This window comes from Littorina saxatilis, linkage group LG3 (genome assembly GCF_037325665.1).
Source record: "Littorina saxatilis isolate snail1 linkage group LG3, US_GU_Lsax_2.0, whole genome shotgun sequence".
In the NCBI taxonomy this organism is placed as follows: Eukaryota; Metazoa; Mollusca; class Gastropoda; order Littorinimorpha; family Littorinidae; genus Littorina; species Littorina saxatilis.
In genome coordinates, this window is record NC_090247.1 from 75,052,996 (window position 1) to 75,067,366 (window position 14,371).

At 44.5% G+C, this 14,371-nt stretch overlaps 1 protein-coding gene across 2 annotated transcripts in view; it reads left to right on the plus strand.

Moving 5' to 3' along the window:
• Positions 1-14,371, plus strand: part of LOC138963261 (gamma-tubulin complex component 2-like) — a 51,267-nt gene that overhangs the window by 25,472 nt on the left and 11,424 nt on the right. For both annotated transcript variants that reach the window (XM_070335325.1, XM_070335326.1), the window contains exons 22-25: positions 6,622-6,709; positions 7,430-7,503; positions 9,194-9,294; positions 9,877-9,947. In XM_070335325.1, the coding sequence (XP_070191426.1) occupies positions 6,622-6,709; positions 7,430-7,503; positions 9,194-9,294; positions 9,877-9,947 (334 nt within the window). The remainder of the gene's footprint in view (positions 1-6,621; positions 6,710-7,429; positions 7,504-9,193; positions 9,295-9,876; positions 9,948-14,371) is intronic.

A 14,371-nucleotide genomic window follows, 5' to 3' on the forward strand; every position in this document is an offset into this window, starting at 1 on the left:
AATGTTTGTTTCGACTGATTTCCTTTAGGCATTAGGTTGTTTTTAGTAGAACTCTTGAAATGCTTTCTGAGCTTGATGGAATTTTCAGTAGTGTTTTGTAGAAAGAGATGAAACAGAACATCGATGATATCCTTGTGCTGCTGTGGTTTTGAGACTGGCAATGTTTGTTTCGACTGATTTCCTTTAGGCATTAGGTTGTTTTTAGTAGAACTCTTGAAATGCTTTCTGAGCTTGATGGAATTTTCAGTAGTGTTTTGTAGAAAGAGATGAAACAGAACATCGATGATATCCTTGTGCTGCTGTGGTTTTGAGACTGGCAATGTCCGTTTCGACTGATTTCCTTTTTGCATTGGGTTGTTTTAGTAGAAGTCTTCAGATGTTTTTTGAGCATGGCAGTGTGTATAGTAAAATTCTTATTTGTGCTGGTATTAGACTAGGTGAGAAAAGTATTTGGTAAAAACGTGAGAGCAAATTATATAAGCATAGGTTTCCTCTTCTTGTGCCTGATGAAGAGTTGGACTAGGAGTTTTGATAAAGCAAGAACATAAAATTCTGTGTTCAGTACGTCTCAAAAATAGTAGGTATGTGAAGTAATGTTTAATTCCTTCACAGCGTCGCTATTAGGAGCATACAATAATGAATACAGGGTGAGCTGAATTGTAAATTAAATTACATATTATTACCCAACTCACATATAGCAATTAACTCTAGTTCAGTGCTGGTAACGCTGTACACGTTCCCCTTGGTAACAAGGGAGACCACCCTAAAAAAGAGTGATCCATCCCATAATATCAGACCGATGTCCGGTCCAACATCCGTATGCGTGCGCATACGCCGCCATTTGTATCATTCTCTCTCAGCGGTTCAACTGGGTAGGACGCTCCTGATGTACGCTCCTGCTGTTTTCAGCTTTTCGCCAGAGTCTTTTGCTTTGGCTTCTCCCCTTGGTCGCCGCCTTTACTTTACACCTGTACCTATGCTGTGTGGTGAGATCTTTCCGTTTTTGTTGTAACTTTAGCGACGTTTTCGTCGCTCGTGTGTACTTGTGAAATTTTTCTGAAATTGTTTTCTGTGAAATTTTTCGTGAGTTGTTTGCTATGGCGGAGGCTTCGCTTGTTGATAGCGCTAAACGGAAGCCTAGTTCGAGGCAGGTAGCTGACGTTACGCCTCCGAAAAGAAGCTCAAGGAGAGATAAGGGCGCAGGGAAGTCCGCGTCTGTGTCATCTGAGTCAACTTCTGTTAAGTCTCCCGTGTTAGCAGACGTACGAACAATCTTCCGGTCAGACTTGTTTACTTTCTGACAAGAGTAGTCGTTCTGGTGTAGCTTCTTCTGCTTCTGTTTCGCCTGGCTGCCCTGGGTTAGCGCCAGCCGACGTTGATTCTTTATTGTTGACGCTGAGCTCTCAAGTTTTCGTCATTAGCGTCTGGATTATCTTCCACCCGGGAGGAATTGTGTGCGCTTCCGTCGGGTGTTTCTGATGTTTTTTCCTTAGCCAAGATCCGGCGGTCGCCTGCAGTTCCGGCTTCGACTTCCGCTAAGCCTTCGGCGACTGTGACTCGGGCGGATGTCCATGCTTCGCAGGATGGGGGTACCGACTTGGTGTCTCTCCCGAATGTGACACCAGTACAAGGTATGTCTACACCGCTTGCCGGTGTGCGAGCTCAGGGGGCTCTCTCTGGCGATGGATGTCGTGAGAGTTCTTATGAGCAGCGAAAGGACGAACGCCTCCGTACGTCTCTTTATGAGAATATCGGGGACCGTTTTAGTCCTCTTCCGCCCTGGGGGCAGGAAGTGGTCGGTTCTGCCGACGATAAACTGTCTGATGTTCTGCCTTCTGGCTCTGAGCTTGATCTCGAGTCGTAGGTTAGGGCGGATGACGGGGATGCCTCAGTGGTAGAGGATTCCCAGCCTTGAGAGACGGACCACGGGTGTCCGTCGGTAGGTCAACCTCCTGCGTCTGGTTTCCAGCAGGGCGGTGTGACTGAATAGGCCGCGGTGGCCTACCTGACTCGATGGCGAGCAGGAAGGCTAACGACACCCAGCTTTCTTGCCGTTTTAGTTGTCCAGCGCAGTGACGTGGGCTAACGGAAATGGCATTTAAGTTATTGGTGACTCTGGGGCTGACCATGGGTGTCATTCTAGGGTCACCTACCTGACTACGATGGCGAGCAGGAAGGTTAACGAGGGTGCGTTCATGGGATGGATGACACCCAGCTTAACTTGCCGTTCAAGTTGTCCAGCGCAGTGACGTGGTCGGCGGAAAACGGCATTTAAGTTTTGACCGGAAGGGGTGGTTGAGAGCAGGGCGTAACTGACTCTACCTCTTTCCGGTTCCGACTTCTGGAAGTTCGGAGGAACAGGATGTTCTCTTCAGCTTTCGGGGATCGTTGTCCATTGCCCTGGAGTTGGCATATGGCCACGTGTAGCCGGGTTCTCCGGTGAAAGTGGTGTACGTTCGCGCGAGGAATGTAGCACGCATTTTCGTGGCTGGGCAACGTAAGCTTCCGCCCTGGGGGCAGGAAGTTGTTGGGCTGGGTGATTCTTGGATTGGCCATGCGAGTCTCTCTGGGGGTCACCTTCCTAACTTTGATACCGAGTAGGAAGGTGATGTTTGGAGAGGTGTCCACGGTGGTGGATGTCACCCAGCTTAACTTGCCGTTCAAGGTGTCCAGCGCAGTGATGTGCGCAGTGATAAACGGCATTTAGGACTTGACAGGAAGGAGTGGCTGAGGAATATTTTTGCCTCGTCCACCCCTGCCTTTGTTCGACGACTTCCGGAGTTCGGAGGAACAGTAGGTTCACTTCCGCGGCCGGGAATCGTCGTTCATTGCCCTGAAGATGGCATATTTCTTGTAGTTTTGACTTCCGCTTCCTCCTGGGGGGCAGGAAGCGAGCAGTAAGGCTGGTTCCTTGTTGGATAATTTGAGTCAAACAGGAAGGCAGCTTCCGGATTGCACGGTTGTGCTTGACGGCTGTTCAGATGTAGGTGCTTCCGCATTAACGATTAGCACTGTATTCAGGTTCCATTTCAAGTTAGCAAGGGCAGTGGCGCTCGCAGCTGTAATGGGTCGAGGTTCTATGGAATCTTCCGGTGTGTTTCTATACAACCGGTTGGTTCTCATGTTTACTTATCCACGGCCGGTTTCGCTTCCGCTTTTGCGGCTGCATCTTCCGGTTACAGGATGGGACAGCCTTCTACTGTTAACACTGCGTTGGTAGTCGGCACTTTTCAGCTTTTGGCTTCCGGTTCCGTTACTGCGGTTCCTTTGCTGTTATACAGGCTGTATCCACTTCCCCTTCCAGTCTTCCAGCTGGCTTGGGACAGGTGGATGGAGATCTGGTCATGGAATTCTGGCGTTTGAAATTTTCTGTTTTTTCGAAAATTTTCCGATGTTGGCAAGTTTAGCCTTATCGGGATGGGTGACTGGGTCTCATCATTTCGATGATCATTATAATGCTTTTGAACAGGAGGGAGGCTCTTACTTCACTTGTGTCGCTGTTCGCGGCAGTTCGTAGTTCTTTTGAGCTTTCCGAGGAGAATCTTTGAGTGTCAAGCCCTTAGATCCTCCGTCGGGATCCTTTGTGCTTGTGGAAGTTTTCACAAGCGAGTCTTCTTTGTCACCACTTGGCTCTTCCTTGGTGGACAACGCGTGACCTGTGGCGAGGGTGCTTTGGCTTGTGTTGCACGCTCAAGTAGCGTGTCACTCACGGAGCGCTTTCTGTAGGCTTCGGTTAACGCCAAGCCTAAGAACTTAGGTTCTCTTTTTGCGTTCTACGGAACCGCCCTCGGGTTTGGCAAACATCCATTGGGTTTTTGATAGCAAGGAGAAACTGTCTGTAAGATCAAGGTCTCCTAGCTCGGGTAGATTGTCTCATCTTTTCTTTTTGATGGGCTCTTTTGTACTTGTTTTTATTTTCTCTCGCCTGGGCGGTTACGTTCTGTATGGCTATCTTTGTGGTCCTACAGGACGCAGATGCAAAGGATGTTGCTTTGCCGTCTTTTACCTAGGAGTAAGCCTCTGCCTTCAAAGTTTTGTTCTTTTGGCGTGACTTTAATCTCTTTCTCGTTTGAAAGTTATCTCTTTGAATCCGCTGCTATGCACGCGGGGTTTTTCCTTCTAAGAGAAGCTCTTGGTAAAAGGGAAAGCGTTAGGCAGGCCTTGGCGGTTTGTTTGTTTCCAAACGAAAAGCTTCAGGCTGGCTGTTGTCTATTTTAGCTTTGGCTCGATACCCTCGCTTTCACAGGGCTCTTTCATAGATCTGTTCGGCGACCTTTTGGTCTCACAGACGGGTCTTTGCAATCTTGGTTCCCAGACCTCTTAAGGCTGGCAAGAAGGCATCTTTGCTTTCTCACATTCGATTTACACGGATGTCTACTGTAGGGGTATCCTTGAAATTCTCAGGGGCTTCCGCCTCGACTCTGGATTTGGTTCAGAGTCTCTATAGGGTTTTTGTGTTTTGTTCACTTGCCACTTTGACTGGCTTGGTTCAAAGTGCTTTTTTCTTACGAAAAGAACTCCTCTTCTTTCTGTTTATTGCAGGTGGCTATCCACCTTTCTTTTTGGGTTTCCGTTTTGTCTTCCATGTCTTATTTAAGACTTTATGAGATTTCGGTCACGTTGTTACGGCTTGGTGCAGCTTGGCTTTTACCCTTTTTTCAAGGCTAGCCTGGCGATTTATCACGGATAACGGCTAAGCTTACTCTAGTAGCTTCTGTGAGAAGTGGGAGTAAGCGTGCTTTCTGGCTATTTTGAATAAAGACAGCTCTTTTAAGAAAGACTGATCTATGACTTGTGGGTTTTCTTTGAAATTTTCTGGCATTTGAGCGGAAAATAGGGAAAACCAGCTTCGAATTGCATTCTCAATTCATGAAGTGAGAGTTGGGCTCCTTTAGAGTCGCGTTTAGCCAATTAAACTTTTCGAGGTTCGAAGATTTTTCTGACTCGCACGGATCTTGTTAGATTAGTGAATCAAGGGTCACTTTCCTTATCTTTCATCTCGGTCGTGATTGAACCTCGGCATTTAAGCGGTAATGGGGGCAACCAGCTTCCAATTGCACTTTCTTTTCTTGAAGCATGAGTTTGGTTCCTTTAGAGTCACGTTTAGCCAGTTTAACATTTCGAGTTTCGAGGATTTTTCTGTCTTTCACGGATCTTGTTAGATCATTGAATCAAAGGGCATTTGCCTTATCTTTCATCTCCGTCGTGGTTTAACCTTGAACGGTTGAAAACGACGTTAAACACTGAGTTATGGAGGGAAGAAGGTCTATCTACTCTGGTAGAGGTATGACGTTTTGTAGTCAACCTTACCTAGATGGACTGCTACACTGGATTCTTGCTCCTGGGGAGCTTGATGTGGTTATTTGTCCGGTGAGGACGCTCAGAAGGTACCTGTCACGGACTCGGCAATTGGTCAGAAAGTCAGAAGCTTTTATGATATCGCTTAACACAGCAGGTGTAAGGATATTGCGAAAGGGACTTTAACCAAGTGAGTCTCCATGTTGATCACACAGAGGTTTACCTGTTGACAATCACAGTCTGGAGATGTTAGGGCAGTTTTGCCTTTCTCTATAGCTAGAACGTTTGAGGCAAGGGCATGGGCCTCCTCTTTGGCAGTCCTCTGGTCGGGCCTTTTTGGCTGAAGTACTGGAGTCGGCTTACTGGCGGTCTGAGGAGGTTTTTATTAACTTCTACCTCAGAGGCGTCTTGTTACAGGACGGCAGTTCCGCGTTACCTGTTGTGGTAGTCGCAGGACAGGTTCTAATATCTTAATTTTCGCTATATACCCGCCACCTATAGTAGCAATCTGCTATATGTGAGTTGGGTAATAATATGTAATTTAATCCAAAATTTTAATAATAAATTTTCATTTAATTAATATACTTACCCAACTCACATCGTTTAAACCCTCCCGCCTCCCCGCTGTGGTGGTATTGGGTTCTAAAAAAGTAGTGAGTTGGGCTTCGTTCGAATGATACAAATGGCGGCGTATGCGCACGCATACGGATGTTGGACCGGACATCGGTCTGATATTATGGGATGGATCACTCTTTTTTAGGGTGGTCTCCCTTGTTACCAAGGGGAACGTGTACAGCGTTACCAGCACTGAACTAGAGTTAATTGCTATATGTGAGTTGGGTAAGTATATTAATTAAATGAAAATTTATTATTAAAATTTTGGAATCACGTACAGTGACCTCCAGAAATGATCAAATATTAACAACAATTCAGGTCTTAGAAAGGAGGGACTCTTAAAATTAGGGTAAATTTGAAGAGGTTATGAACTGAAAGTCTAAGAAAATAGGGTGGTAGACGGGAGGAAGTCTTATATTAGGGGGTCCTATAAGGGGGTCCTATAAGGGGGTCCTATAAGGGGGTCCTATAAGGGGGTCCTATAAGGGGGTCCTATAAGGGGGTCCTATAAGGGGGTCCTGTAAGGGGGTCCAATAAGGGGGTCCTATAAGGGGGTCATATAAGGGGGTCCTATAAGGGGGTCCTATAAGGGGGTCCAATAAAGGGGGTCCAATAAGGGGGTCCTATAAGGGGGTCCTATAAGGGGGGTATTATTGTATCCAAGCTCTCTTGTTTTGTTTATTACTGTTTTCCCTTGACGCTGTGTACATATCATGCCCACAAGACTGGAAACACTCCTTGAGCTTGCTCTCCGCACCAGCACAGCCAACGTGGACCCCTATAAGGACGACCTCAAGTGAGTGATTTTGTGGGTAGGGTTGGATGTGGTGATATCACCTTGTGTAAGTTTTGAAAGCAGGGAACTGGTGTGTAGTCTACGCATGCTAAATAGTCATTCAATGATTCATGTGGTCTGTTACTGTTATTTATTGTTGTTGAATGCTATTGCGACTGTGTTCCATCAGGTTGGTATTGCTGGTTTTGTGAAAAGATGTCATCGTTCTGTAAACCTCCTGTGAGGCGGAGTGGACCTTTAAGTTAGAAGTTTTGAAGGCGTGTGGTTGCTTTACTCTCACATGTCTTGAACAGAGCCTTTAGAAATATTGTGCAGTTTTGGGTTTCAAAGCAGGATACGGTTAGTTAGGATATGTTAATTTTTGAAGGATGTGAATTTTGATGATTATTCAGTCACTCAGACAGCCAGTAAGCTTCCTGAGTGATGTCAAAGATAAGGTTAACCTAGCAATTGTAACAGTGCAGACCTGTTCACCTGTACTAATTTGGAGTAATTAATTAAAAAAAAAAGAAAAGATTTTGGGCAAAAAACCCTCCATTTGAAGTCCAGACTTTGATTTCAAATGTGCTTCAAATGAAGTTGGTTTTGCAAATGTTGGTGTCCGTAATCACTCTTTTGGTCACCAGATTAGTATTTTTTTACTTGACCATTGCTCTTCCGTTTGTTGGGGGTATACAGGTCTGACCAAGGGAATTATTTGTTTATTTTTCTTTCTTTCAGGGTGGACCTGTTGCCTTACGACCTGATCACCCAACTGTTCCGTATCCTGACCATCGAGACCAAGCAGGAGAAAGGTCTCAGAGCCTGTCTAAATTAGGCTCTTCATTTTCTTTTGCAGTCTTTACATTTATTCTCACCTCTGTTCTTTCTTTTTACATTTAGTCAAGTTTTGACTAAATGTTTTAACATAGAGGGGGGAATCGAGACGAGGGTCGTGGTGTATGTGTGTCTGTCTGTCTGTCTGTCTGTCTGTCTGTGTGTGTGTGTGTAGAGCGATTCAGACTAAACTACTGGAACGATCTTTATGAAATTTGACATGAGAGTTCCTGGGTATGATATCCTCAGACGTTTTTTTCATTTTTTTGATAAATGTCTTTTATGACGTCATATCCGGCTTTTCGTGAAAGTTGAGGCGGCACTGTCACGCTCTCATTTTTCAACCAAATTGGTTGAAATTTTGGTCAAGTAATTTCCGACGAAGCCCGGACTTCGGTATTGCATTTCAGCTTGGTGGCTTAAAAATTAATTAATGACTTTGGTCATTAAAAATCTGAAAATTGTAAAAAAAATATTTTTTTTATAAAACGATCCATATTTACGTTCATCTTATTCTCCATCATTTTCTGATTCCAAAAACATATAAATATGTTATATTTGGATTAAAAACAAGCTCTGAAAATTAAAAATATAAAAATTATGATCAAAATTAAATTTTTGAAATCAATTTAAAAACACTTTCATCTTATTCCTTGTCGGTTCCTGATTCCAAAAACATATAGATATGATATGTTTGGATTGAAAACACGCTCAGAAAGTTAAAACGAAGAGAGGTACAGAAAAGCGTGCTATCCTTCTCAGCGCAACTACTACCCCGCTCTTCTTGTCAATTTCACTGCCTTTGCCATGAGCGGTGGACTGACGATGCTACGAGTATACGGTCTTGCTGCGTTGCATTGCGTTCAGTTTCATTCTGTGAGTTCGACAGCTACTTGACTAAATGTTGTATTTTCGCCTTACGCGACTTGTTGGCTCACGAAGTGTAGCCTATGCGATCGTAACTTTGTCTGTCTGTGCGTTTGTGCGTGTGTGTGTGTGTGTGTGTGTGTGTGTGTGTGTGTGTGCGTGTGTATGTCTGTGGTAGAAACTTTAACATTTCCGAGTCTATGTGTGAGTGGTTATCCAAGACTATGGATAAAGCTCGCATAAGATTACGTCACGGTCAAAAGTGTTTGACGTCAATTAATGCATCATGACGGCATGCCTCCCTGTAGTCTTTCTCTCTCGCGTGGTGTGTGTGGTCTCGGTCATTGTTATTTTGAGCGGGCCGAGACTATTTGGCAGTCGTGTCCCTGTAAGTAGGCTACATGCAGACTAGACAAGACAGATCTAGATCTAGTGTCTCTCTTTCTTGCACAGTGTCACCTTAGCTTACTGTGTGTGTGGGTGTGTATGTGTGACGGAGTGATTGAGTTTGTGTTACTGTTTGTCTATTTCTTACGTGAGCCTTGAAGGCTTCGCCTCTTGTAATTTCTTTTTTTCATTTACTGAAATATGTGCAAGTGATGATTTGTGTGTGTGTAGGGGGAGGGGGTAGGGTTAAAGAGGAAAAGAAAAAACCATACACATTTAAACAAATTATAAAATAGAAAATTACTCTAACAGATTGCAAGTATGTGCATATTTTATTTTCTCAGTAGACTCGCAGTTTTTTTCTCTAAAGTTTACCCGGTAATGAATTGATTACGTTTGTTTTCTACTCAACAGATTATCGTGTGGACCCCACCGACCTTCACCTTTCCGGACTGGAGTCGTTCTCCTTCGACTACGTCGTCAAGTGGCCCGTCTCACTGGTGGTCAACAGAAAAGTATGTTAAATTACACATACTGCACCATACCGTACTTATTGCCTAACCCCTGGAAGTTGTGGGAATGCATCTAAAAAGATATCCAAAAGATTTTGCTAGATTTGAATCATCTAGCTGCATTCCGGTGTCCAAATAGTTGACAAAGACTATACAAATCTTGCGCCAAGACTATTATATTATTCTCACGCAAGCAAGGTAGCATTCTTTCTGTTTTTTCCCCGTTGTTACTAAATAGGAGAGATTAGAATTTATCTTCTTTTGATTTTCATGTCGCGGCATCAAATATATCTAAAAAGTTAGAATAGTTTCTTGTTTGCTCTTTCTTGCATTTTCATTGCACTGTGGCGGGGTTACAACTCATGCTTCAGCCTCAAATTAATTTGGTGAAGTCTACTTCACAAAGCTCACTGCACGAAGCTTCAGCACTGAATTGTGGGTAAAAGACTTTGCCAAGACTTCACGCAGTCGACTTTTGGCTCAATTAAAGACCACCTTGTCATAAGAATGTATGTAGATATCCGTATTACATGTCATTACATATTTCAGTAACTACTCATTGATTTGCTCATACTTTTATTCCAGGCACTGACACGTTATCAGATGTTATTCAGACATCTTTTCTACTGCAAGCATGTTGAGCGTCAGTTGTGCAGGTTAGTTCATGTTTTCATTCTGTCCTTACATGCATTTTGGTTTAGCTGTTTAAATGTTGGTCCATCATTAATATTCATATCGGTATGCGTTGATTTATTCATTATTTGACTATTGTTGTTGATTTATGGGATGCACTGTGTGACTGTATTGCTGTGTTTGTGGTGTGTCGCGGTCAATAGACGATTTATGGGATGCACCGTGTGACTGTATTGCTGTGTTTGTGGTGTGTCGCGGTCAATAGACGATTTATGGGATGCACTGTGTGACTGTATTGCTGTGTTTGTGGTGTGTCGCGGTCAATAGACGATTTATGGGATGCACTGTGTGACTGTATTGCTGTGTTTGTGGTGTGTCGCGGTCAATAGACGATTTATGGGATGCACTGTGTGACTGTATTGCTGTGTTTGTGGTGTGTCGCGGTCAATAGACGATTTTTGGAAGTAACTCTGTCGGGTTTGTATGGGTTTTCAAAGAGTTACCTATTCTTGCAAAATCTTGTACAAATATTGGAGGGGCCAATCACTAGCGAGGGGTGTAGAAGAAACATGTGCGTGTTTCCATGTGTTTCCGACAGGCCCCTTGCTGGCAGATTGGCCCCTTCAACCGAATTATTTTCAGAATTTGTCTATTCAGCACAGGGGTTGAGTTTTGCACTGTTTGATGTGTGTTTGGTTTTCTTTTGCTTCTTCGCTATGCTTGTAGTTTGAAAATAGGTATACTATGACAAGTGCTGGAGGAACAGTCTCTTGAAATTATGCAGAGTAGATGGTTGATATGCTTGTGTGCGGCACTGTAAATTTGAACTTCCATGTGTTTTTTCCAGTGTCCTTTTAGTACAGTCCTGTAATCATTTAGGTTACAGTCACTGAGGATAAATGAAAAAACAATGTTCTTGCAAGCTTTAGTTTTGCAGTGCAAGTTTGTTCCCGATGTGTGATGCAAATCTTGTGTGTGTGTGTGTGTCACACACACATATGCACACACACATATGCGCAGTCTGTCATTCACAAACTCACAGAATTTTCTCTCTCTCAAACTGTAAAAAGGTACAAAACACAATAAATGAAGTTTATACGTTTCTTGAACAATACAAAACACTCAAAACTCGCATTTACACATCAAATAACCCCAATCCCTTGCCAAAGATAATTAACGTTTACACTCTAATTTCTCTCATTCACTCACATCAAATCTCTACCTCGCAAACACACCCTCTTGCTATCACTCCATCATACACTGAAATTACACTTCCTGCATGGGTTATTTTTAGGGGACGGATTTAGCGGAAGAGTTACCGTCCAGCAGGTCTGACAGTGACTTGAAGTGAAGCGAGATCCTGGGTGTAGATGCCCCGAAGACGAATGACGTCACGAGCGCAGAATGAGTTCCTGGCGAAGTGAGTCCATAGCAGCCCTCAGCTGTAGAACGAGTTCCATGCGAAGCGAGTCCATAGCAGCCCTCAACAGTAGAATGGCTTAGCTTGACTGGGCTGGCGGATCATCTCCATCACTCCTCGGCAAGAAAACCGCAACCTGAAATGGTTAGCATTGCTCTTAGTCCATGGTTAACTCACATCGCTTATCCGTTCCCATATATCAAACCCAATGCAGGAAAGAATGGACAAAGCCTCTATGACTCTCACACACTCGCACAAATACTTCATATGTTATGAACGTTCTACCAATTCATTACATGTTTAATAATTGGCAGAAGTTATGCAAACATGTAACACGAAAATAGCTTTCCGTCTTTTTACATACACAAGTTATCATAATGCACAGACCATATTCAAAATTGATAACTAACATAACAACAATACTAATAAAACTAACCTTCTTTAAACGAAATACCTGACCGACTAGCCTGAACATATAAGAAACGCACAGACACGAAACAACAAACATGTACCACGCAAACAGCCTAAACTACACCGAAAACAATAGAAAAGAATTACGCACCACATCCTGGTTGCATGAAAGCATACACGAAAGTCCCCTGTCAAATGAAGACAGCTCCCTTTTGCTCTATGAAAGCAAAAGTAACGTTCAAATGAAGAACGGATTCCAGTCTGGAACGCAGACTTCTAGCCCTGTAAACGGCTACGGCAAGAATGAATAAAACTGACACACAACTGAATTTACTGCTCACTACAGCACACCTGAGATACACCCGTTTCACTAGAAATTAGAGAAAACCGTGCCGCACGAAAACTACGAGTGCTAGCTGTCTCACCTGGCAGGTAAACGACAGCACAAAGAACAGGCGCTTGCAATGATTGCATATAATACGAAATAATTACAGCTGCTTGTGACACACCCCCCTTGTTAGACTGAACTAACAGTTAAGTTACAAAACTTCACACAACGCGGCTGTAATGACCCGCTCCCACGTTTTCACGTCCTCGGATCGCACGAATCCGGAAAGAGAATGGTTCATCCAGCAAAGGCATCTTTTCAAATGGTGCTTTTGGAATTTTCCCCTTGGGTAGAGTTCGCTGGCAAGCGTCGCAGGATTGTACATATCGACGGATGTCACCGCCCATTCCCGGCCAGTAGAAAGAGTTCCACACTCGATTCCGAGTCCTCCTCGAACCAAGATGGCCAGCTATTGGTACATAATGCGACAGCTTAAGGATTCCAGGTCTCAAGGCTTCTGGTACAACTATCTGATGGTACACATTTTCACCTGATGAGAAATCCCTTTGCAGAACTCCTCTCTTCCAGGAAAACTTCACTTGGCCATGTTTCCCGGAGGAAACAGAATTACTAACCGCCGCTAGCTCTCGAATGCGTGCCAATGTAGAGTCGTTCTCTTGTAGCTGAATGAGTTCATCTCGGGTGACACCTCCCAGTCCGGAGTCCTTCATTTTAAGAGTTTTGGGTCCTTGTTGTTCTCGAGCATGCTGTGCTCTGGTGACAACAGATGTCTTCACAGGATATGCCTTCCCTCTGTACACCGGAACTTCAAGAGTTTGTCCATTAGGCAACGGGATGGCATTTCCAATCAATACAGGATGAGCAAGATCCTCCACCACAATAGCAATTGCCTTTCCTGAAAAGAAAGGCGATTCAAAGTCAATCACAACAGTTGGGCACTCTCGTTCGACGTTGCCGGCTGCAAGTCGGATGGTTTGTCGTCCAATGCTGCGCTTGTTATCTCGCAGAAGAGACGAATCCACCACTAGCCCGTCAGCTCCAGTGTCCCTCAGGGCAGATACTGAAGAACCATTGACGTTCACTGTACATCTAGGAGAGTAGGTCAGTTGGCTGCAAGGATCACAGAGAGCAGGCAGTTCAGTTCCTGAGGTGACTGTTCCTAGAGTGACAACGGTTTTCACTGAAGTTAGACGAGGACAGTTTCTTCTAGCGTGACCTTCCTGACCGAAGTTGAAACATTTTCCCTTGAATCCAGATGGCTTAGAGTCAGCAAGTTGTTCTGGAGTTTCATCCTTCTTCGGGCTACTTGGTCCTTTCTGATGACCCAATGCTTTACCAAAGACCGTAACTGGATTTTTCCTGGCCCGTTTCGACGATGCAAATCTCTCAGCTTGTTCAGCAGCTTCAGAAAGGGTACTGGGGTCATTCTGTCTGATGAAGTCGGCAAGTTCTCCAGATACTCTGTCGAGAAGGTGCTCCATCAGTATGAGGTCTCGAACTCCTTCGTATGTCTTCTCCTTCTTAGCTGCCTTTCTCCACCGTTCAAACCAAATCCGCAGCCGAGTAGCATGCTGCTGAAATGTTTCTTCATCCTTTTTCACAGCCTGACGAAACTTGGAGCGGTAAGAGTCAGCAGTCCAACGAAAAGCCCCACGTAGCGTCTCCACCACTTTGTCGTACTTTACGGCGTCCTCATCAGGCAATTCTAGGTAAACCTCTGAGGAAAAACCTTTAAGAAGTGTCCCCAGCCTAGCTCCCCAGTCTCGTTCCCTGTTCCACCCACTCAGGGATGCCGCTCTCTCAAATCGCCCTAGAAAAGTATCCAAATCTTCTTTGGTGGTATCAAAAGGATCGATCTTTAGACGGACAGGTTCTATTGGACGGATATGGGGAACATGAGCAGTTTCTTCACGCTGGGCCCTTGCTATCTGTGTCCGAATCCTCTCCTCCTCCAACTCAGCCAAACGTTGACGTCGGGTATATTCTTCCTCATCTCTCTCCTGTCTTCTTCTTGTCTCTTCTTGTCTAAGTCGAGCCTCTTCCTCTTCTCTCTCCTGTTTCCTTCTTGCCTCTTCCTCTTCTCTCTCCTGTTTCCTTCTTGCCTCTTCTTCTTCTCTTTCCTGTCTTCTTCTTGCTTCTTCTTGTCTCAGTCGAGCCTCTTCCTCTTCTCTCTCCTGTCTTCTTTCTTCTCTCTCCTGTTTCCTTCTTGCCTCTTCCAGTTGAGCTTTTAGCAGCTGAGCCTCCAATCCCACTCGTTGTTGTTGCTG